The 24,789-nt window shown below is 46.1% G+C and overlaps 2 protein-coding genes across 13 annotated transcripts; one reads left to right on the top strand and one right to left on the bottom strand.

Moving 5' to 3' along the window:
* Window positions 1-42: 42 nt before the first annotated feature.
* Window positions 43-16,618, bottom strand: HARS1 (histidyl-tRNA synthetase 1). The gene is made up of 13 exons (XM_003900213.4): window positions 16,339-16,618; window positions 15,979-16,068; window positions 9,655-9,774; window positions 5,997-6,092; window positions 5,230-5,355; window positions 4,147-4,254; window positions 3,702-3,800; window positions 3,376-3,469; window positions 3,039-3,166; window positions 2,704-2,946; window positions 1,151-1,267; window positions 813-959; window positions 43-468 (listed from the first exon to the last, which is right to left on the bottom strand). Exons 1-13 carry the CDS (start codon window positions 16,426-16,428, stop codon window positions 397-399), a joined length of 1,530 nt encoding a protein of 509 aa, XP_003900262.1. The 5' UTR covers window positions 16,429-16,618; the 3' UTR covers window positions 43-396.
* On the top strand, window positions 16,571-24,740 carry HARS2 (histidyl-tRNA synthetase 2, mitochondrial). Of its 12 annotated transcripts, XM_003900218.3 has the most exons (13): window positions 16,571-16,879; window positions 18,703-18,777; window positions 19,042-19,161; window positions 19,292-19,387; window positions 20,634-20,759; window positions 20,864-20,971; window positions 21,229-21,327; window positions 21,955-22,048; window positions 22,379-22,506; window positions 22,600-22,842; window positions 23,005-23,121; window positions 23,358-23,504; window positions 23,916-24,740. In XM_003900218.3, exons 1-13 carry the CDS (start codon window positions 16,772-16,774, stop codon window positions 23,973-23,975), a joined length of 1,521 nt encoding a protein of 506 aa, XP_003900267.1. In that variant the 5' UTR covers window positions 16,571-16,771; the 3' UTR covers window positions 23,976-24,740. The 12 variants fall into 12 exon arrangements, 11 of the variants coding, with proteins under 11 accessions (XP_003900267.1, XP_021795444.1, XP_021795445.2 ...); XM_021939752.1 differs by having other exon boundaries at window positions 23,358-24,740; XM_021939753.2 differs by having other exon boundaries at window positions 16,575-16,879; window positions 18,603-18,777; window positions 23,358-24,740.
* The last annotated feature ends 49 nt before the right edge of the window (window positions 24,741-24,789 follow it).

A 24,789-nucleotide genomic window follows, 5' to 3' on the forward strand; every position in this document is an offset into this window, starting at 1 on the left:
TCTGCCGGGGAAGGTGGGGCTAGGCATCAGTGACACGCAGGCTCTGGTTGAGGTTGAGGCATTTTATTGGACCTTTGGCAATTGGTAGGGAGGCATCTGCTCCAACTGGTGCGAGGCCCTGTAGATGAGACCATCTCAGGCTGGGTCCTTGTAGCCCAGGAGCACAGACTGGACTAAGCCCCCAGGGCCTTGTATGCAAAAGGTGTAGTATCTGGCCATTTTTGCCAGTAATAATCAATAAAATAACCATAATAAAAATTAAAGTCTCTGTTCTGACCAGTCTTCAGGTCTTCCTGCTGAAACGGAAAAGTGCAAAGCAGTTGAAGTACATATGCAGTTTGTCTTAACCTCAAATAGTACCAGTCCCACTTCCTTTCCTCTGATAGATTGCTCAGTTCAGCAGATGCAGAGGGGCTGGCCTGTTCTCCTTTTGATTTCCTCCACAAGGTCTTCTCTTCGGACATTCACCTGGCCAGGATGGGAGAAGAAGGTGGTATAAGCATCTTCCATTCCACTGCTGCCTGAGTGCCTAGTTTCCTCTAGCCCTCTAGGCATCAGTCTCAGCTGGGAGCAGGAACCTAATTAAACACCTCAGGCTAGAGTGTGCCTCTTGGGGGAGCCAACAAAACATAGGGTATATGCAGGGACGGAGATCTCACCCTACTAAGACTACAGTAACAGGTTAAGCTCTCAAGTCTTTTATGGTTGTACTAATATCAATGCCAGGCTTTTTCTCAGGTCTTGAATGGGCATGGGCCTGCCAAAATGGCATACATTCTCTGTCCCTTAGCCTTCCTGCCCGCTTCCCTTACCTCTTCTCTGCTAGTCACTGAACGGAGCTTGATGACCCCATCCTTGAGTTCCTGCTCGCCAATGATAGCCACCAGTGGGATGCCTGCCTCCTCACAGTACTGCAGCTGGTTCAAAAGCTTTGGGTTCTTCTTGTACAGCAGCTCAGCCTGCAGGGGACAAGAGCAGAAGAGGAAGGCTGGCTTCTGCTGTCCTCAGGGACAGAGGGTGTCCAAGCTGGCACCTTGTTCTTAGCTCCACTTTTGAGAATTAATGGCAGGATCCATTATGGGTGAGCTTTTATTCAGTTTGTGCCCAGCACACCCAAGTTTGCTGCCACCCTGGGGCTTGCCTCCCATACCTTGATCCCAGCATCCCACAGTTCTGAGACAAGCTTTAGTCTTTCTTCTAGCAGCTTCTTCTGTGCAGATGCCACAAGTACCTGTGTCTCCGTGGTCCGTACTTTCTCCTCCAAAGCCTGGGGAAGGGGCAGATAAGAGTCAGAGAGCTGGGCTAACACCTTCAAGGAGCAAACAAAGCAGGCTCTAGTCAGGATTTTGAGACCAGGCCCAACTCAGCTCTACCAGGGCAGGGGCCCTGTCTTCTCATCTAGCACCTTGGGCATAAGGTAGCTTTTAGTAGATATGAGGACTGAACTAACTTGTACATAGGATGTGTCAGAATAACTAACTTAGGGTAAGAGTAAAGGTAGCTTTTTTACAGTAACTTCAAGCTTATCTCCATGTAGTACTTTTTTTTTTTTTTTTTGAGACAGGGTCTCTGTCACCCAGGCTGAAGTGCAGTGGCATGATCACTGCAGCTTTTTTTTTTTTTTTTTTTTTTAAATCTGTAGAGATAGGGTCTCACCATGTTGCCCAGACTGGTCCATGTAGTACCTTAAGGGTCCATCAAAGCATTCACACAGAAGTACTACTATGAGCCTACCCCAACTAGATCACCCTTGGCAGTTTTAGTCCCCACTTACTATCTACCCATTTATGACACTGTGCCTCTCGCACTTCAGTTACAGGGCACAGGCGTGTATATGGGTATGGGGAAAGGAGAATGCTGCTGCTGCTTCCCTTGTCTTTTTCAGGAAAACTATTTTCATAGTTCTTACAATGTAAGATGCCTACTGGAAGAATGATCTCAACTGGAAAACGGGTGGTTTCCACCCTAGAGAAAAGGCATAGACCGTGGGGAGGTTGCCAGAGCATTTCCCAGAGGATGAAATGCAACCAGCCACTTAAGACCAGCAGCAACAAAGGAGGGCTTGAGGCCACGAGAGGCTTCCTTGGTGTTACTCTAGGTGCTGGAGAGTCACGGTAGCCATGTGAGGGATCCCAGGGCCTCAGACACATGCTTCCCATTTAGAGACAATATTGCAATGTGGTTAGTGGCAAGACTTTGGAGTCAGACCGCGTGGATTCAAATTCTGACTCTACCGCTTACAAGTTTCATGGCCTTAAGCAAATTATTTGATCTATAATGCTTCAGTTTTCTCATCTGGAAAATGCAATTAATAAAATTAGCTACTCTCACAGGGCTGTGGTAAGAATTATATTTTGATAATGCATGAAAAGCACCAAGCACAGTGCCTGGCACAAGGCACTAAAATGTTAAGTATTCTGTATCATGAGGAAGATCTAAGTCTTGGATACAGCAGCCCACGTTTGTGACAGCCCTGAAGGAAGCAGAGACCCAGAGCAGAGGATTTAGTGGAGAAAGATGGATTAAAGATCCATAAAACTGACCTATAATGGGGTAGAAATCTGTGAAAAAGAGCAATAATCTTTTCTCCATTTCTGTGAGATGTTCCCTACCCAAAGCAGCACCACTCACTCCCTTGGAGATCAGATAGCTTAGGTGCCACCACCTGCTCAGACTGTCTTCTACCCACCCCGTAGGACCTACCTCTAGTCTCTGTTCCACGATGGAGAAAATCCGCTCCACCCCAATGCTGAGCCCCACACATGGCACCTTGCGCCCTTTGGGGTCGAACATGCCCACTAGCCCATCATAGCGCCCTCCAGCAGCCACACTGCCCACACCCAGGGGCTCTTCCCCTGCCTGGGCTGGGGTCTGTAGCAGCACTGCCTCATAGATCACCCCAGTGTAGTAATCCAGCCCTCGAGCAAGGCTAAGGTCAAAGGAGATCTGTGGAGATAAGAACATGGTCAGTGCCAGATTAAGATGAGGGATCTGAAGCCCCAGAGCTCAGAAGGGATCCCATCCCCAACTTGACTCACTTTGTCATCAATGCCAAATAGGGTCAGATACTCAAAGAGCAGTTTCAGGTCTCCCAGGCCCTCCAAGGCCTGCTTGTTTTGGGATAGTTTAGGATCCTGGAGCAGCTGTTCCACTAGGGATACCCCACCTGGGGAGACAGACTTGTGAGTGAGGCTGACAAGCAAACAAAAAAGGTAAGGGGGGTTGATCTTCTTGCCTGGACTCTAGTTGCCCATACATGTGTGTGTACATATACATACACACACTCACTCTCCTACGTACATACACAGAAGAGTTTCAACTTTAGGACTGAGGGCAGTTGGATGGCTGCTGAGGAGGCTTGGTTCTGTTCCTCACCATGCTGCTGGACATAGTCCCCAATGCGGTCAGCCACCTCGGGTGCAAGGCCCTTCTCTCCCACCATCTCATTCTTCACCTCTTCCCAGGACACCTAGGCAGACAGACACCAGTCAGGGACCTCTGTGCAGCTTCTGCACCACAGAGCAGGTATGTACTGTCCTCAGGGAACAGTCTTGGAGCAGTAGCTGCCCATGAGCCTACATCCTGGGGCTAACCTTCTTCTGGTGGGTATAAAGGCATGCACCTCTCTCTCTCAATCTTGTTTTCCATTTCCCAAGGCAGGGTGGGATCTGGGAAAAGAAGTCAAGTACTTGGGTTGTTACCTTGTCCAGCTTGTCTACTGAGGAGCAGATGGTACGGAACTTGCTGTCAGAAACACCACAGATGGCAAACATCCCATCTAGAATACGTCGATCATTTACCTGCAAGGAATCAATGCATAGTGCAGAGGGAATCTCTTTTCTTTTTTTTTTTTTTTTTTTTTTTTTTTTTTTTTTTTAGGCTTTCCTCTTTGCTCCCCCCCGCTGGTGTGGGGGGGGGCACTCCCCGCTCCCCTCCCCCGCACCGCCTCCCGGGTTCACGCCATTCTCCTGCCTCAGCCTCCCGAGTAGCTGGGACTACAGGCGCCCGCCACCGCGCCCGGCTAGGGAATCTCTTTTCTTACATGACCTGCGATAGTCATGGTCACTTGGGCTACTGGTCCCTCTGCACAAGGATCTTGTGAGAGGCCAGGCCCAACTTTGCCCTCCCAGCCTTGTCAGCACTGACCTTGACCAGGAAGTCGCCTATCTGAAGTGAACTCAGGATCTCGCACATGATCTTCAGGCACTCTGCATCAGGGATCATGGGATCAAAGTTCCCAGCAATGTCAAAATCCTGCAGGGAGAGGGTTAGCCAGAGGTCTTCAGGGATTCACCTTTCTGAAGGGGGGACTCTGGGAGCTCTGTCCTCTAGGAAGGCCTGGTTGCACTCAAGCATAGACTTTCTCTTTCATTTTCTTATCATCAGCCCAGAGGTAAAACCCAGCATCCTTGGGCTTCTCACTAGTTTTGGTTTCCTTTCTATCTACTGGGCTATTCCTTCATTTTCTACTTCATCATCTTAACTCCTCCTACTGGGTGGGGTGATTATATGGCTTTAGTGCTTAGCCATTTTCCCTATTCATCCAGAAGCCCTGGCATCAGTCTGGATGATTTGATGTATCAAAGCTAATTTCCTTATTCTCTGCTGTGATCCTACCACTGTGGTTTAAAATAAAGAGCACTGGACCAAGAGTTCTAGTCCTGACTTTGCCTTTCTTACCCCTATGATCTCTTCATCTGCGGGTATCAAGTTGACTCATATGTAAAATGGAGAGACTTTATTCTCCTCCTCCACCACAGGGACATTGTGAAATCTGCATGAAAACACCATAGAAGAGGCTGGGCGCGGTGGCTAACACCTGTAATCCCTGCACTTTGGGAGGCTGAGGCAGGCGGATCACGAGATCAGGAGTTTGAGACCAGCCTGGCCAACATGGTGAAACCCTGTCTCAAAATACAAAAAATTAACTGGGCGTGGTGGCAGGTGCCTGTAATCCCAGCTACTCAGGAGGCTGAGGCAGGAGAATCATTTGAACCCAGGAGGCAGAGGTTGCAGTAAGCCGAGACTGCACCACTGCACTCCAGCTTGGGCAACAGAGCGAGACTCCTCAAAAAAACAAAAAACAAACAAAAAAAACCACCATAGAAACCTAAGAGCATTATCTGGGTCATCCAATTTGCTCAGGACACTGTTGAGTACTCAATAGATTCTGCTGGCTTGAGAAAGCCCCAAGTAACCCATCCTGCCCCACGGTTTCCCAACACTCACACACTGGTAGAATTCCCGGTATCGGCCGCGGGTCATGGCTGGGTTATCCCGCCGATATACCTTTGCTATGTGATAGCGTTTAATGTTGGTCAGTTTATTCATTGCCAAATACCGAGCAAAAGGAACCTGATGACAAAGAGTTAAGGAGAAAGCCCCTCCTATCACTGTCTGCAAGTTGATTATCATCACCAACAGAAGTTGGGGTCTAACCCCTCCCTATGTGGGTAAAACTGCCACCCATAAGATTAATAGCACTTACGAACATCAGAAAGCACCAGCTGTGCTACCACATGAGGCAGCTGAAGGCTCAAAAAAGATTAAGGCACCTTTCTCTTTTGTAGTGTTGACTTTTCTGAGCATGGCAAGGGGCTGGGCAGGTTGGCCACAGACCAGAAAAAGGCCCCCATATGGGATTTCTAAGCAGATGATTCTCTGTGTAGCTTGGAGACAAGGGAAATGTGTTGCTGGTCCATTAAGGCGAATTTTGTCCACTGGACAGGGCAGGGGAGAGGTATTCTGGAGCCAGGGGATGACTGTAGAGTTGGAACTGGGCCCTGACATCAAGCTGAGGTCTCACTCAGGATTCAGAAGATTTCTAAGGGTGTGTATGCTCTGTTTAGCCAAAGTCCCACTCCTGGTTTAGAGAAATAATTCCCCTAATCGCCAAAGGCCTCATATTTGATCCTACCTACCCTACCATTCTTAAACCTGAGCCAAGTGAGTGCCAATCCATCCAAAGTCTCAAGTGCCCAAGTTTAGAAAGATACAGTGAGGTCATAGCGAAGGGACAGGAGCTCCCCGCCCTGGTCCTTCAGGTCATAGATAAGCTTGGAATCTTCCCCATACTTTCCCGTCAGTGTTTCCTAGAGAAAACATAAATAAATGTGGTCATAGTAATAAATATCACAATTTAAAAGGAAATTTTAAAAACAAACATGACTGATTCCAACTTGTCTACATTTCCCTCTGCTCTTTATCCCAATTCTTAGGTGTCTGATGTAGTTATCATTGAAAGGAAACATCAATTTTTGTGTTTTTTGTATTTTGATTTTGTAACAGAGCTGTAGTATTTTTTTTTACATATTTTTCTCTTAAAAATCTTTTTTTCTTCAGACTCAACTTCTCAGCATGAATTTTTTTTTTTTTTTTTTTTTTTGAGATGGTGTCTCACTCTGTCGCCAGGCTGGAGTGCAGTGGCGTGATCTCGGCTCACTGCAACCTCTGCATCCCGGGTTCAAGCGATTCTCCTGCCTCAGCCTCCCGAGTGGCTGAGACTACGGGCAGGTGCCACCATGCCCAGCTAAGTTTTGTATTTTTAGTAGAGACAAGGTTTCACTATGTTGGCCAGGATGGTCTCGATCTCTTGACCTCGTGATCTGCCCGCCTCGGCATCCCAAAGTGCTGGGATTACAGGCGTGAACCACAGCGCCCGGCCTGAAGTATTTTTAAAAGATGCATAAATTCCAGTGAGAAGAAGCTCTGTACTTACTTCCTCCCTAATGTTATACTGTTAGATGTTTAGGTTATTCTAATTTTAGAAAAAAATGTTTTAGGCCCGGCATGGTGGCTCACACCTGTAATCCCAGCACTTTGGGAGGCCAAGGCGGATGGATCACCTGAGGTCAGGAGTTCGTGACCAGCCTGGCCAACATGGTGAAACCCTGTCTCTACTAAAAACACAACAATTAGCTGGGGGAGGTGGTGGGCATCTGTAATCCCAGCTATTCGGAGGCTTAGGCAGGAGAATCGCTTGAACCTGGGAGGCAGAGGATGCAGTGAGCAGAGATTGCACCATTGCACTGCAGCCTGGGTGACAAGAATGAAACTCCGTCTCAAAAAAAAAAAAAAAAAAAAAATGCCCCATAACATTTCAATATCTAATATTTAGGTATATAGCTCTTTTTTTAAAAAAAGTGTTTTTCTTGATGATAAACTACTAGGAATGGGTTATCAGACCTACAAACATAAATGTTTTTATGATGCCTGAGATTCGAATAATGTCAAAAGTAAAAACTAAGGAATGTCTTTTTTTTTTTTTTTTTTTTTTGGAGACTGAGTCTGGCTCTGTCGCCCAGGCTGGAGTGCGGTGGCCGGATCTCAGCTCACTGCAAGCTCCGCCTCCCGGGTTCACGCCATTCTCCTGCCTCAGCCTCCCGAGTAGCTGGGACCACAGGCGCCCGCCACTTCGCCCGGCTAGTTTTTTGTATTTTTTAGTAGAGACGGGGTTTCACCGTGTTAGCCAGGATGGTCTCGATCTCCTGACCTCGTGATCCGCCCGTCTCGGCCTCCCAAAGTGCTGGGATTACAGGCTTGAGCCACCGCGCCCGGCCGAGGAATGTCTTAAGGGCATTACAGCAGTCCTTGCCCTGTGATGTCTATAATTGGTAATAGCATATTTTGCTCACTAGGTTGGCAAAGATTAAAAAGCCTGAAACTTCCCAGTACGTAGTATCAGAAACAGTCACACACTAGTGTTATGGGCTGAACTGTATCCCCCTGCCCGACCCTCCCCAATTCATTTGTTTAAGTCCTAAATCCCAGTAACCTCTGAACATGACTACATTTGGTGATAGGATCTTTAAAGAGATGATTAAGCTAACACGAGGTCTCCAAGTTGGGTTCTAATCTAATATGTTGTTGTAAGAAGATAAAATTTAGACAGGGACAGAGGAAAGACGATGTAAAGACAAAGGGAGGCTGGGCGCGGTGGCTTATGCCTGTAATTCCAACACTTTGGGAGGCTGGGGTGGGCGAATCACTTGAGGCCAGGAGTTCAAGACCAGCCTGGCCAATATGGTGAAACCCCGTCTCTACTAAAAATAGAAAAATTAGCCAGGCGTGGTGGCGCACGCGTGTAATCCCAGCTACTTAGGAAACTGAGGCAGAAGAATCGCTTGAATCTGGGAGGTGCAAGTTGCAGTGAGATAAGGTCGTGCCACTGCACTCCAGCCCAGGCAACAGAGCAAGACTCTGTCTCAATTTAAAAAAAAAAAAAAAAAAAGACAAAGGGAGACGATGGCCATCTACAAGCCATGAAGAGAGGCCTGGAACAGATCCTTCCTTTATGGGCCTCTGAAAGAACTAGGCCTGCCAGCATGTTATGTCAACGTCCAACCTCTGGAACTGTGAGAAAATACATTTCTGTTGTTTAGGCTACCCAGTCTATGGTACTTTGTTATGGTAGCCCTAGCAAACTAATACAATAGGTAAAAACAGTCTCATAAATATGTACAATTATATATCAATAAAAAGAGACAGGTACTACATTGATGAAGGAAACAACAGATAATTTCAGACAGGTTTATAGACTAAAGGCAATAAACCAGCTCATTGTGATAGAGGGAGAACAGCTACTTTAAATAGGTGGTTGGAGAAGACTACTTGAGGAGTGGCATTTTAGCTGAGCTCTGAAATTAAAATCTGGCTGGCTGGACATGGTAGCTCATGCCTGTAATGTCAGCACTTTGGGAGGCTGAGGAAGGAGGACCACTTGAGGCCAGGGGTTTGCAAGCAGCCCGGGCAACATAGCAAGACCTCTGTCTCTATTTGTATTTATGTTTTTTGAAAAAAGGAATTAAAATCTGCAGTCTCTAGTATAATCTGAAATAAATCATGCAAAGAGCTAAGGAAAGGGAGTTCAGGAAAAGGGAAGAGCAAGAACAAAGGTCCAGAGGTACAAACACACTGATTATGTTCCAAGAGTTGGAAGAAGACCAGAGTAGCATAGTGGGCAAGAGGAAAAATAGCATTAGCATGAGATGAGGTAGGAGAGGCAGTGGCCAGATCACCTAAGGCTCTGTAAACCTGAGTAAAGAGTTTGAGTTGTACTATAAGTGCAGTGGGAATCACTGGGTTTGAAGCAGGTAGTAATGCAATCTTGGTTGGTTGGTTGGTTTTAGAGACAGGGTCTTGCTACATTGCCCAGACTGGAGTATGGTGGCTATTCACAGGCACCACCATAGCACACTACAGCCTTGAACTCCTGGGATCCAGTGATCTTTCTGCTTCAGCCTCCTGAAAAGCTGGAACTACAGGTGTGCCCAGTTGCAATCTGGTTCTTAATAGCAAAGAACTAGTAACAACCTCAGAGTCCATCAATAGGAGAGTGGTTGCATATTTATGTATGTATGGTTTGGACGAATCTAGAAAACATCCCAAGTACAAACGCCCTGCAATACAATGTAGACAGGACCCAGACCACTCCAAAGAATGGCTCTCTTTTGAAAGCTGCTGGCCACAACCAACATAATAAAAGACAGGGCCTCTCCCTCCAAGCCATTCTTGTCCCGCTTGTTATTGGAGAAGACTGGTCTGTGTCCACAACAGGAGTGGGCCCTTTGGACCCTCACTCTCTTGTTGTCATCTTCTTTGTTATTCAAATGCCCACTCATCTACAATTGTAGTTTCTTTTTGCCCTTTCCTCACCTTTAGTTCAAATACAGGTGTATCAATGACTTCTGCACCATGGCGCTTGAAGCAACGGATGATTACGTCAAACACCTTCTCACGAACGGCCATCTGCCGGGGACTATAGTCTCTTGTGCCCTTGAAGTTGAAATCAGCCAGAGAACCAGAAATGAGGTTTGAAAACCAAGAACAATACATTTTGAAAATATAAAAGGATGACTTCAATAATGAAAAAGCAAATCCTGCTCTAAACAGATTTTCCTACAGTCCACTGAGTTTTAAAACAAGTACAAATAATTCCCTATTAATTCCCACACCATTTGCTATCTGCCTTACAAACTCCATTCCCTTTTTTTTTTTTTTGAGACGGAGTCTCGCGCTGTGTCACCCAGGCTGGAGTGCAGTGGGGCGATCTCGGCTCACTGCAAGCTCCGCCTCCCAGGTTCACGCCATTCTCCTGCCTCAGCCTCCGAGTAGCTGGGACTACAGGCGCCCGCCACCACGCCCGGCTAGTTTTTTTGTATTTTTAGTAGAGACGGGGTTTCACCATGTTAGCCAGGATGGTCTCGATCTCCTGACCTCGTGATCCACCCGCCTCGGCCTCCCAAAGTGCTGGGATTACAGGCTTGAGCCACCGCGCCCGGCCTTCCATTCCCTTTTAAGCTTGGGGTCTATTTTCTAAAATTCTTAGAACTCTTTTCTTTAAGTCATTTTCCTAAAAACTCTTTCTGGGATAACAGAACATTTCCTGGCCTAATAACAAACACCAACCTGAGGCCGGGCACAGTGGCTCATGCCTGTAATTCCAGCACTTTGGGAGGCCGAGGCGGATGGATTGCCTGAGGTCAGGGGTTCGAGACCAGCCTGGCCAACATGGTGAAACCCCATCTCTACTAAACAATACAGAAATTAGCCGGGTGTGACACCTCGCCCCTTGTAGTCCCAGCTACTTGGGAGGCTGATGCACGAGAATCCTCGAACCTGGGAGGTGGAGGTGGTTGCAGTGAGCCGAGATCGTGCCATTGCACTCCAGCCTGGGCAACAGAGTGAGACTCTGTCTCAAAAAAAACAAACAAATAGTGGTGGCGGGTGCCTGTAATCCCAGCTACTCGGGAGGCTGAAGGCAGGGAGAATTACTTGAACCTGGGAGGCGGAGGTTACAGTGAGCTGAGATTGCGCCACTGCACTCCAGACTGAGCGACAGAGCAAGACTCCATCTCAAAACAAAAAAACAAACAAACAAAAAAAAAACCAACCAGTCGGGCATGGTGGCTCACGCCTGTAATCCCAGCACTTTGGGAGGCCGTGGTGGGCAGATCACAAGGTCAGGAGATCAAGACCATCCTGGCAAACCCTGTGAAACTTTATAACAGGTCTTTCAAATGTTGATACATTTCATTATACAATATCAGGAAGCCTTATTTATTTACATCACCTCAGATCTCATCAAGAAAGTCTTTTTTTTTTTTTTTTTTTTTTTTGAGATGGAGTCTCGGTCTGTCACCCAGGCTAGAGTGCAGTGGCGCGATCTTGGCTCACTGCAACCTCTGCCTCCTGGGTTCAAATGATTCTCCTGCCTCAGCCTCAGCCTCCTGAGTAGCTGGGACTACATACAGGTGTGTGCCACCACGCCCAGTTAATTTTTTGTATATTTAGTACAGATGGGGTTTCACCATGTTAGCCAGGATGGTCTCGATCTCGTGACCTCATGATCCGCTTGCCTCAGCTTCCCAAAGTGCTGGGATTATAGGCGTAAGCCACCTTGCCCAGCCTGGTTTTTTGTTTGTTTTTGACACAGAGTCTCGCTCTGTCACCCAGACTGGAGTACAGTGGCATGTTCTCGGCTCACTGCAACCTCCACCTCCCAGGTTCAAATGATTCTCCTGCCTCAGCCTCCCAGGGAGCTGGGATTACAGACATGCGCTACCATACCTGGCTAATTTCTGTATTTTTAGTAGAGACGGGGTTTCACCATGTTGGCTAGGCTGGTCTGAAACTCCCGACCTCAGTGATCTGCCCACCTTGGTCTCCCAAAGTGCTGGGATTACAGGCGTAAGCCACCACACCCAGCAGAAAACTCTTTAATTATTGGGAAGCTGTCAAGCTTATGATGGAAGATACAAGTTTTCTAAAATTCTTTTTTTTTGAGATGGAGTTTCTTGTTGCCTAGGCTGGAGTGCAATGGTGCGATCTCGGCTCACGGCAACCTCCACTTCTCGGGTTCAAGCAATTCTTGTGCCTCAGCCTCCCTAGTAGCTGGCATTACAGGCACGCGTCACCACACCCGGCTAATTTTTAGTAGAGATGGCGTTTCTCTGTGTTGGTCAGGCTGGTCTCAAACTCCCAACCTCAGGTGATCCGCCCGCCTTGGCCTCCCAGAGCGCTGGGATTATAGGCATGAGTCACCACCAGCCCAAGTTTTCTAAAATTCTAACTTTCACTTGAATATTTGAATTTTATCACTGCCTACAGGCACTGTCAGATGTCTTCCTTGAGGTGACAAGGCTCACTTCGTTCATTGTTGTAAAAATGTCTGCCAAATATTTAAATTTGAAAAACCATAATTTATCTTTCAGTTGTTAATTCAAATAAAACAAGATGTTCTATGAAAAAAGTAGCTAGATCAGCTTGCAACTTGAACAATGGCATAAGCATTTTCCCTACCTTGGGGTGCAGAAGTGCTTTATATGTGCTTCCCATTTTGTCATAGCAAATATTTAAAAATAGGGTCCTCAAGGGTCAAGATTCAGTAAAATTAGTAAGTTTTTTGGCCAGGCATGGTGGCTCACGCCTAGCACTTTGGGAGGCCAAGGTGGACAGATTGCCTGAGTTCAAGAGTTCAAAACCAGCCTGGGCAACATGGTGAAACATGTTGTAGATTTCTTGTGTTTTTTGTAAAATATAAGAAATTAGCTGGGTGTGGTGGTACCCGCCTGTAATCCCTGATACTCAGGAGGCTGAGGCACAAGAATTGCTTGAACCCGGGAAGTGGAGGCTGCAGTGAGCCAAGATCATGACACTGAACTCCAGCCTGAGCAACAGAGTGAGATTCTGTCTACAAAAAACCCCAAAAAAGAAAACTTGTATCTTCCATCATAAGCTTGACAGCTTCCCAATAATTAACAATGTCATTTTATCAATGACATTGTTAAGTAAAACTAAATTTTATTTATTTATTTACTTACTGTGAGTGCATGGCAGTGAAGAACATACTGGCTATTAGTACAGTTTAGTGTCACTGTCTTAATTTATGCTAAGGCACCAGCAGTTCTACTCATCAGTGCTTTTGTGCCTTTGGTGCAAATGTTAACACAATAGAAAAGGCAGATAACATCTTAGAATTATTATAGAAGGGCTAGGCACAGTGGTTCACGCCTGTAATCCCAGCACTTTAGGAGGCCAAGGTGGGTGGATCACTTGAGGCCAGGAGTTCAAGACCAGCACGGCCAACACGGTGAAACCCCGTCTCTACTAAAAATACAAAAAATTAGCTGGGTGCAGTGGCACATGCCTGTAGTCCCAGCTACTCGGAAGGCTGAGGCAGGACAATCGCTTGAACCCAGGAGGCGGAGGTTGCAGTGAGCTAGGATCACGCCACTGCACTCCAGCCTGGGCAACACAGCAAGACTCCGTCTCAAACAAAACAAATGAATTACTATAGAAATAGTTTTGACCATGAAGATCCCTTGAAAGAGTCTTGTCTCACAATACTGAGTTTTCTATTGTTAATACTAAAATGGATATTAACTCTCTAGCATAATCTTATTTTAATGCTATAATATGGAAATTTTCAAAGACACAATATAGAGAATAGTATTACAGGTCACCATTTATCCATTACCCAGCTCCAACAACCATTAATATCTGCTATTCTTATTTAAGCCCTTACATGTTTTTCTTAAATATTTTGAAATAAATCCCAGACGTCATATCATTTCATCCATAAATACTTCAATATGAATCTCTAACACATAAGGACATTTAAAAAACCCCAAAGACTCTATCTTTATTATAACTAACAAAACTAACAGCAACTCCTTAATATTATCTAATGCTAAGCCATGGTCAGTTTTTCCCTGTTGCCTCGATAATATCTTTTTATGGTTGATTTATTTGAATCAACTTCAAAATGAAGTCTATGCGTTGTAATCAGCTGATATGTCTATTTAATCTACAATAGTTTCCTTCCCTCCCCCACTTTTTTTTTTATTTTAAAAAGGTCATTTATTAACTAGGAAAATTGGTTCATTTGTCCTAAAAAAATTTTTCACATTCTAGATTTGGTAAACAATATGCTTAATGTGTCATTTAACATGTTTCTCCATCTCTAGTATTTCCTGTAAACTGATAGTTAGTCCAAAGATCTGATTAGATTCAAATTCAATTTACTTGGCAAGAGTACTTCACAGGTGGTGCTGTGTACTTCTTGTTGCATCACATCAGCAGGAACATGTCTAGTTGTCCTACTTTAGTGATGTTAAAACTCATCACTGGTGAGGACTGATCCATTATAAATTCCACAGTAAGCTTTTCATCTAATAGTTTGAATAATCACTGATCATCACCACTTTGGGATTTTACACTGTCTCTTTAACCTCCGAATATGAGTTATATGTAGAAAGAAACAGCTCAATGAATTTAGGAGCCCAAAGAATTAACCTTAACACAAGGAAAACAGACATCTCCCCTCTCCTTTGGAATTCAATTTCAAATACATTTATTAAATAGAGTCATCCCTCAGTATCCGCAGGAGATTTGTTCTGGGCCCCGTGTGGATACCAAAAATCCATGGATGCTCAAGCCCTTGATATAAAAATATATGCACATCCTCCTATATACTTTAAATAGTCTCTAGAGTATTTATAATACCTTAGACAATGTAAAGGCTGTGTAAATAGTTGTTATACTATATTTTTTATTTGAAATTTTTATTGTTAGATTTTAAAAGGTTTTTTGTTTTTTTTTTTTTGTAGAGATAGGGACTCACTATGTTGCTCAGGCTGGTCTCAAACTCCTGGGCTCAAATGATCCTCCCCTTGCGGCCTCTCAAAGTGCTGGGATTACAGGTGTAAGCCACCACATTCAGCCAGATTTTTTTTCTTAATTGTTTCTTTTCCTCTGAATGGTTTTGATCTCCACAGGTGGTTGAATCTGTGAATGTGGGACCTTGGGATATGGAGGGCTGACTATATCTATTTAGGCACCTAGTCTGTCTCAGGGTATATAAACCACAAAAATAACTACTTAAAGTTGGTGCAATAACAGAAATATGTATGAAGTGCCAAGAGAACCTAGATGAAAGGGTAAACAGTTCTGTTTATAGAACTTACAGAAAGTGGAACTGAACTGGAGGATGAGCTCAGAATCTCCAACCTCATTCCACTCGACTCTCCTTTACTTAGTTCTAGCCATGTAGATCATCCTCTAGTTCCTCAAAACTACCAAAGTTCTTTCCCACTTTAGGGTTTCCATACTCTACCTGGACTTATCTTTGTCACACTTGTCCTCTGGCTATCTCCTACTCATTCACTAGATCGGTTAGTATATCACTTCCTCAGTTAGCCTTTCTCAGACTCCCCAGTTCTCCCTTATTTTTCTCAGAGCAACCTTAATGTCTTTATATCATTTTTCACAATATGTAATTACATAACCATGTGTGGTGGCCAGGTGCGGTGGCACACGTCTGTAATCCCAGCACTTTGGGAGACTGAGACGGGCGGATCACTTGAGGTCAGGAGTTCAAGACCATCCTGGCCAATATGGGGAAATCCTGTCTCTACTAAAAATATAAAAATTAGCTGGGCGTGGTGGTGGGCACCTGTAGTCCCAGCTACTCAGGAGGCTGAAGCAGGAGAATCACTTGAACCCAGGAGACAGCGGCTGCAGTGAGCCAAGATGTGCCACTGCACTCCAGCCTGTGCAATACAGGATACTCCGTTTAAAAAAAAAAAAAAATCTGTGTGGGATTATTTGTTCCAAGTCTCTCTCCTTCAGTAGAATGTAAGCTCCATGAGGGGAGGCTATATTGTCCACCATGGTATATATTCAGTGCTTTGTATAGTGCTAGAGACACAGTGCTAAATACACATTTACTGAATGAACGAAGGAGTAGCAGCAGCAGGCTGACTCCCCGATCACCCAGCTGGCCTAGCTTCTGCCATCACTTTGCCATCCCAGAATGACTCAGGTAGAGTCCAGTCCAGCCCAGCGCCCAGAGCGACTGTCCTCTCCTCTGCAGTATTTCAGATCCTCCTCAATGACCTGGTTTAAGGAGGCAGACATAAGCGCCCCGTGAGTAGAGTTAGAGACTTTCTCAGTGGCTCCCTACAGGAATGATATTACCTTGGGGGTTTTGAGCACAAACTTCTGTTTGCTTTCATCAGGACCCAGCTGTGCCTTCAGTTTCAGGAGTTTTCCCACCTCCTCCTCGATCTGTGGAGGGAAAGAAGGCGCTGAGCTAACCATCTGTCAGTCTCCTGCCTCCCCCGCCATTCATTCAATATTCCTCCCTAATCAGGATCTCTCTGCTCAGGCCTAGCTTTGTTTCTCTCGGGACCCACCCCGGATACCTCCCCACGCAGCCCACTCTCCTCCCTACAAGCCTGGTCGTTTCCCTCACATCCCTATCCTATGTCCCGAACACCCTGGCTTTACCGTCCTCCCAGGCTTTGCCTTGGCCCTCCCCTGCTGCCTAAGTCTTACCAGCTCGGCGCTGGCCTTCTGCTGCTTGAGGCCTCGCACGCGCTCTCCCTGAAGTTTCACCAGCTCCTCCAGCGCCGCACGCTCTGCCATCCCGGCTGTCCACTTGAACCCACTGCTGCCTAGACCAGCGACGGCGGCCCCAGACTCAGCAAGGATGACTTCCGGCTATCGAGTCGCCGGGTCGCACGCCTAGAGAGCCTCCGCCGAGCACAAAAATTATTTCCGGCTCCTGCCGGAAGTGCCGAAGCTGGCTACTAAGGGAGCTTGGGAGGATCCCACCTCAGCCTCCGTGACTGGTGAGGTGCGCAAACGCCCGAGTTTTGCGTGGTGCCCGGGTTCAGCCTTCGCGTGCCCTCCACCCTTCCTGGAGTCCGACCCGCCTCCTTCCCAGGCCTTTTGTTCCTGTCCCTGAAAGCTGGCGTCCTGCCGCGCGATGCCCCTGCTCGGACTTCTTCCCAGGAGGGCCTGGGCTGCGCTGCTCAGCCAGCTCCTGCGACCGCCCTGCGCTTCTTGCACCGGGGCGGTCCGTTGCCAAAGCCAGGTGAGCGAGACATAATTATCTCTGGTCTGTCCCAGCAGGGCCTCCAGATCTGAAAGCATAGACTCGCAGCGTGTATTCCAGTAGTGTTACAATCGGTTTTTATCGAGTGCCCACTATGTACTGACACTGAACTAAGCGAGTTGGATGCCTGGTCATTTAATCCTTGGAGCAATCTTGAGAGGTTGGAGTTCTTATTTCCATTCTGCAGTTGAGGAAACGGAGGCTGCAAGATTAAATGAATGAGTTATACATGGATATGTAGTAAGGGAGTATTTTAATTCATATCCACACTTTTTCCTGAAACTCTTGGACTCAAACAGTAATATTTTTAAGCAAAATGTATGAATATTCCTAATAAATGAGATGACTAAAGATCAGAAGTAGACTGAGTTCGCCTTAGAATTTACCTCAAAATGAATCTCAGAAAAACATTTTCAGATGTCAGAGAGTTTGGGATTTTGGAATTGCAGATAAGGGATTGTGGACTTGAACTTGGACTTCCCTTGGGACAGATAATCGCCATAGTATGGAACCACCACATCCTCTATTTTTGGAAGGGCATACAGCTTGCTGGTAATGCCACTGATTAAGTTTTGCCTTACTTCGGAAAGATTCTGATGCCCTCTTAGCAGATGCTTTGCGCTATCGTGAACAATACGGCTCAGGTCTTTTATTAATATTCAATCACAGTATCTTACCAGTCTGAGTTTTTTAGTTCATTCAAGAAATCCGTATCTTTTCATTCCACAGGCTTGTTCTGTGTCCTTGAGCTGGTTCCCCTGTCTTCAAGTTAGTTTTCCTATTTCTAAACCTGATAACTAGTGTTACCTTATTAAAAATTCTTATTTTTTTGGCCGGGTGCAGTGGCTCATGCATGTAATCCCATCACTTCGGGAGGCCGAGGTGGGTGGATCACGAGGTCAGGAGTTCAAGATCAGCCTGGCCAGGGGCGAAACCCCATCTCTACTAAAAATACAAAAATTATCCGGGCATGGTGGCATACGCCTGTAATCCGAGGTACTCGGGAGGCTGAGACAGAATCGCTTGAATGCGGGAGGCAGAGGTTGCAGGAGTTGAGATCGTGCCACTGCACTCCAGCCTGAGCGACAGAGCAAGACTCCATCTGGAAAAAAAAAATTATTTTTGCTGTTTCAGTAGGAACCGTGACCTGGAGAAGATCATCACAATCCCTACCCCTGAATGGTTGGTGGTGGTAGTAGTGGGTTGTTCAGTGCCTTCATTATTCTCAGATTCTTAAAGTATTTGAGAATATTAAAAATCCGGTTGAGCGCAGTGGCTCATGTCTGTAATCCCAGCACTTTGGGAGGCCGAGGTGGGTGGATCACGAGGTCAGGAGTTCAAGATCAGCCTGGCCAACATGGTGAAACCCCATCTCTACTAAAAATACAGGAATTAGCTGGGCGTGGCGGTGGCACGCCTGTAGTCCCAGCTACTCGGGAGGCTAAGGCAGGAGAATTGCTTGAACCGGGATGTGGAGGTTGCAGTGAGCCGAGATCGTGCCACTGCATTCCAGCCTGGGCAACAGACTGAGACTCTGTCTCAAAAAAAAAAAAAAAAAAATCCATATACAATGAGGAATCTTGTGTGGTGAAGACCGGACCTCATATATATTACACGTGTAATTGTAGATACAACATGGGTTCTTTGGGGTGGGACTGAGATTGGGACAGATGAAATGGTGCTTTGGCTTCCTGTTGCTCAGGGTGAAGAGTCTTTGCAGGTTGATGGTCAATGGGGTCAGAAATGCCACAGGTCTGGCCAGTGTCCAGAGGAGCCACTTCTCACATTCATTCTTCTGCCAGGTTGCAGAGGCAGTGTTAACATCCCAACTGAAAGCACATCAAGAGAAACCAAATTTTATTATCAAGATCCCAAAGGTAATACTTTTTGCCTACCCTATCCCATTAGAGTGCCTTGGAGGAGTGACCTCTGCCTTGCATGTCTCTCTGACCCCTTTTAATGTCCTTTACATTTTAAAAATATGTACTATTCTTGAGATACTAGGTGGGGCTCACAGTCATTTGAACTCAGTAGATTTCAGCTCCAGACCTGAGATTACATAATAAGTGTCCTTTAACTCCTTGTCTGAAATGGACTTATTTTTTGTTTTTGTTTTCACTGGGGCTGCTTTCGGTTTCCAGGGTACCAGGGATCTTAGTCCTCAGCATATGGTTGTGAGGGAGAAAATTCTTGATTTGGTTATCAGCTGCTTTAAACGTCATGGAGCAAAGGGGATGGATACCCCAGCATTTGAGCTGAAGGTAAGGGGAGAAGAAAGAGTACATGCAACCTCATTCACTTCTTCACTGGCCTTAAGTGTCCCAAAGGGCTTCTCATCTGTGTTTTGGAGTCATCCTTTGAACTGTTGCTCATTCTGTTTGACCCCTATAGGAAACACTGACTGAGAAGTATGGAGAGGACTCTGGGCTCATGTATGATCTGAAGGATCAAGGTGGAGAGCTGTTGTCCCTCCGCTATGACCTTACTGTATCCTTTTGAATACTGGAGACTCACCTCTCTCTTTCCAAATCCAGAGGGCTTTCTCTGACGAAAGTAGAGAGAGTGACTTTGGGATCTTAGAGGTCCATTGGCAGCAGCCTATACTTCTAGTTTCTCCCAGAAGGCAGTTCTGCTACAGGAGCCTAGCCTGGAGCCCTATCATTTAACTCTAATGTGTATCATAATCCTATGGGGGAGCTTGCAGAAGCACAGACATTTGGCTCCAGTCTCAAAGATTCTTAGCTAATTCTGTAGCTGGAATGGGGCTCAATAATTTGTATTTAAAAATTGGTTTTAGGCCAGGCATGGTGGCGAACACCTGTAATCCCAGCAGTTGGGGAGGCCGAGGCAGGTGGATCACCAGAGGTCGGGAGTTCAAGACCAGCCTGGCCAACATAGTGAAGCCCCATCTCTACTGAGGTCCTGCTGAGCTCTGGGGCTCTCAGGTTCTGAGTCTAGTTTGGGACTGACTATAGCCTTGTCCCCACAGATCTCTTTTGACCTAAAAAGTTAGCCAGGCGTGGTGGTGGGCGCCTGGAATCCCAGCTACTAGGGAGGCTGAGGCAGGAGAATCACTTGAACCCAGGAGGCAGAGGTTGCAGTGAACTGAGATTGTGCCATTGCACTCCAGCCTGAGTAACAAAAGCAAAACTCTGTCTCAAAAAAAAAAAAAGATTTTGTGGAGATGGGTGTCTTTGTTGCCCAGGCTGATTGTAAACTCCTCGTTTCAAGTGATCCTCCCACCTTGGCCTCCTAAAGTGCTGGGGTTACAGGTGTGAGCCACCGCATCTGGCCTACAATCTGCATTTTAAACAAGCATCGTGGGTAATTAAGATGCATGTAATCCTTTCCCTGCACTTTCAGAAACAGTAGCTTAGAAGTTGTTAGGCAAATCCAGGTTCTGAAGCTTGACTATTTTAGATGGTTCGGAATTGATCTGAATGGGCAGAAATGGCCCAGACCTGAAGTTAGTTCTTAGGTCACTTCTGTCTCTACTTCCCTTGCTTTCTGCTGAACTTACAGTTATGCTAGGTGAGATTCCTTCATTTGGGATTTCAATATATATTGAATTCCAAGCACTGCTAGACCTTGGGGATAGTGGAAAAAAGGAAGGTCCTTGTTCTCACCCTAGTGGATGAGATCCAGTTGATAAAGGCCCAGTCCTCCCTAATGTCTGTATACTGGGCCTAAGCTTTGGATGCAGTATCCCTCTTCCTTAACCCATTTATGTGAGGTTCCCTTTGCTCGTTATTTGGCCATGAATAAGGTGAAGAAGATGAAACGTTATCATGTTGGAAAGGTGTGGCGGCGAGAGAGCCCAAGCATAGTCCAAGGCCGCTACAGGGAGTTCTGCCAGTGTGTAAGTGACCTGATGGGAGCAGCACAGTTTGATAGTTCTAGGGGCCACAACCTTGAAATTGGCTGGATAATGGAAGTTTTTTCCCATCTTTTTCTTTGCTGTAGGATTTTGACATTGCTGGTCAGTTTGACCCTATGATCCCTGATGCAGAGTGTTTGAAGATCATGTGTGAAATCCTAAGTGGATTGCAGTTGGGAGACTTTCTCATTAAGGTGAGGCCAGGGCTGAGAACTGTGGGAGAAGTCTGGATTTGGCCTAATACTGTTTATGCAAGTCCCAAACTTGGGTGACTCCAACCCTTAAGCCTGCAACTCTAGGACTTTCCTAGTAAAGCTGTTGTATTTCCTGTATGTCTGTACTCTTCCTGTGAAATTTCCATCCTTTTTATATGTCAGGAAAGTAGGTACTGTCATTGTTTTGCGTGGAAGGGCATTGACAAGCACTTGGGTCACTGACATTGAGTTCTCAGGTAAATGACCGGCGGATTGTGGATGGGATGTTTGCTGCCTGTGGTGTTCCTGAAAGCAAGTTCCGTGCCATCTGCTCCTCCATAGATAAACTAGACAAGGTAACAAAGAAGACATGCTTCTGTAGACCCTATCTAGTTTCTGCCCTGCCCTCAAATCCATACCACTAGTGAAAAATAAGGATATTGTGGCTGGAAGTGGGCTATTTTGGGGAGGAAGGTAAGGAGGCATATGAAGGAAGATCTGAGTCGTGCTATACAGTGGGATTGTGACTGGATTTCTTTTTTTTTTTTTTTTGAGACGGCGTCTCGCTCTGTCGCCCAGGCTGGAGTGCAGTGGCCGGATCTCGGCTCACTGCAAGTTCCGCCTCCTGGGTTTACGCCATTCTCCTGCCTCAGCCTCCCGAGTAGCTGGGACTACAGGCGCCCGCCACCTCGGCCGGCTAGTTTTTTTGTATTTTTTTAGTAGAGACGGGGTTTCACCATGTTAGCCAGGATGGTCTCAATCTCCTGACCTCCTGATTCTCCCATCTTGGCCTCCCAAAGTGCTGGGATTACAGGCTTGAGCCACCACGCCCGGCCGTGACTGGATTTCTTAAGCTGTCTCTGACTTTGCAGAGAATACAGTTAGCTACTTGTGATGTATATACTGAATGGAAGTGAGTTGTTCTTTTCCAGTTTGAGAGAGAAAGATCTTGGGGCTGGGCTAATGTTTGGGTGTTTATGCAGATGGCTTGGAAAGATGTGAGACATGAGATGGTGGCGAAGAAAGGCCTGGCTCCTGAGGTGGCTGATCGAATTGGGGATTATGTCCAATGTCATGGTAAGAACCAGGGTTTTCAGAGCTGTGATAGAACCAGGCTGAAGGTGACGTGTGCTCAAATTCTACCTCTGAAACAACCCTTTTCTGTAGATATGCTAAGCTCTAGGGCCTGTCCTGAATTTAATTTCTCTTTTACTTATTGTAAGGACTTTATGTCTTCAGATGGCAAAGCTAGAGCTAAAGGAGGAGGATCTTGTCATGTGAGACTGGGATCATCTTTTTTTTTTTTTTTTTTTTTTAAGAAAATGAGGAAGACTAGCTAGAGCACATCAGGGATAATTTTAAATGAAACACATCTGAATGAACAGCAGATACTTTATTTCTCTTCAGGTGGGGTATCCCTGGTAGAGCAAATGTTTCAGGATCCCAGACTATCCCAGAACAAGCAGGCCCTGGAGGGCCTGGAAGACCTGAAGCTGCTATTTGAATACCTGACTTTATTTGGAATTGCTGAGAAGGTAAGCTGAATTGCAGATGGACCTCCTGCTGAGCTCTAGGGCTCTCAGGGTCCTGAGTCTAGTTTGGGACTGACTGTAGCCTTGTTCCCACAGATCTCATTTGACCTCAGCCTGGCTCGGGGCCTAGACTACTATACAGGAGTGATCTATGAAGCAGTGCTGCTGCAGACCCCAACTCAGGCTGGGGAGGAGCCCCTGAATGTGGGCAGTGTGGCTGCTGGTGGGCGCTATGACGGGCTGGTGGGCATGTTTGACCCCAAGGGCCACAAGGTGCCATGTGTGGGACTCAGCATTGGGGTTGAACGCATCTTCTACATTGTGGAGCAGAGGATGAAGGTAGGTCCTAAGTAGGTGTGAGATGGGGCTGGAGGCCTAAAATCCCTCCTGTTTCTGGAGGTGTAGTTGGAGTGGTTTTCTGATGATTCTTTTTGTCTTGATTTTTGGAATTGCTGGTGGAAAGGAGGTTTTTATTAGTTTCACTCTCTTCACTCTTATTAGACCAAAGGTGAGAAGGTGCGGACTACAGAGACTCAAGTGTTTGTGGCCACACCACAGAAGAACTTTCTCCAAGAACGGTTGAAACTTATTACAGAGCTTTGGGATGCTGGAATCAAGGTATGGTGGAGCTGATATCTGAGCCATCTGGGTATGTGTGGAATTTAGGACCCAGGGCTATGTCTTCCTTATGTCTAGAATGGAACTCAAGACCTTTTTAGTCTACTAGCTACTAGAGTGGCTTTTTAGGGTGGGAGGACTAGCCATTTATCTCTGACTTCCTTGGATATCCATGTTCCTGAGGTTTGTTGCTGTGTTCGCTTCTAAGTCCTTTACTCTGTCTTGATCCTTTTCAGGCAGAGATGCTATACAAGAACAACCCCAAACTATTAACCCAGCTGCACTATTGTGAGAGCACAGGCATTCCACTGGTGGTCATTATTGGTGAGCAAGAACTGAAAGAAGGGATCATCAAGATCCGTTCGGTGGCCAGCAGAGAGGAGGTGAGTGGCAGCAGCAGAAATAGAAGGGACGAATTGTTTCTGCCTTTCCCAGATTTTGTAAGAAATATGCATCTTCTGGCTGAGAAATTATCTTCATGGTTAATAGTGGTAGAGATGAACAAGCACCCACTCCAGATGACCACTGCAGCCTGTGAGTATTGGCTGTGTGGCCAGAAGAAAGACAAATGAAATCCGAATGGGTATTTTGAAACTAATCAACATAATAGACATAAATCAGGTGTTTGAATCCCTTTCGTCTTGAGGGTATACATTCTTCAGGTCAACCCACACTACTCCCTTCTGGTTGTGTAAGTAATGGAGCAAATGCAGAGTAAAACAAATCTGGAAAAACAGTGGCTAAGGAGCTGGTATCACTTTCTAGTTTCACATGAGGATTCTCTTATGTTTCAGGTGGCCATTAAACGGGAAAATCTTGTGGCTGAAATTCAGAAGCGACTGTCTGAGTCTTGATCCTTGCCTGATTCCCGTCTGCTGCTCTTTGTAGAAAAGGTTTCCTCTAGAACTGAGTTCCTCTGGAATTGAGTGATGGACTTCACAGCAACTGGCCAGGATGGGTGACAAGTACCTTCTGCCTCCTCCATCCTTCCTGGGTACAGAACTGTAGAAGACCCTGAGGACTCCTTGGGTAGTGTGAGCAGCTATTCTGCATGGGTGCAGATGGCTGGTATGTGAAAGAGACATGCTGTAGCTGCAGAGGCAAATTTGAAGTGCCACCGAATGTTGTCAAGAGGTACTGAGATTGTTGCTGTGAGCAAGGCTCTGGGAGAGTCACCTCAGGCTGAGGATTCTGAACCATTGAGATCAGAAGCCAGATACTCAGCCTTCTACTGTAGCTACGGAACCAGATTCTGGTGAATTTGTCCACAACCAGCCATTGGCCTGTCTGGGGAGTTTTTGGAAGACAGCAAAGAGGGGCAATGGCTGCTTTCAGCTTTGTTTGAGGACAGATGCTATCCTAAGGGCATGGCAGTACCCATGTTGATTTGACATCTCTCTAGCCCATGCATTGCTAACAATAGAAGAGTGGGGCTGTATGCTTAATAATCTTGAACATTGAACTTAATAGATGACTTGACAAGGTGGAGATCTGATATTTTGAGATTTTGGAGACCATTTCCTGTGCCAGAATCACTGCTCTAACTATTCCATGCCATGCCATGGAGGCTGTTCTAGAAGTGGTTGGATAACATGTTAAATAAAATATTAAGTGTAGTAGTTTGGGTAATTTGTTATTGTTATCAAGGGCTGGGTTTGCATAGACTGT

The sequence above is a fragment of the Papio anubis genome, chromosome 5, assembly GCF_008728515.1.
Source record: "Papio anubis isolate 15944 chromosome 5, Panubis1.0, whole genome shotgun sequence".
In the NCBI taxonomy this organism is placed as follows: Eukaryota; Metazoa; Chordata; class Mammalia; order Primates; family Cercopithecidae; genus Papio; species Papio anubis.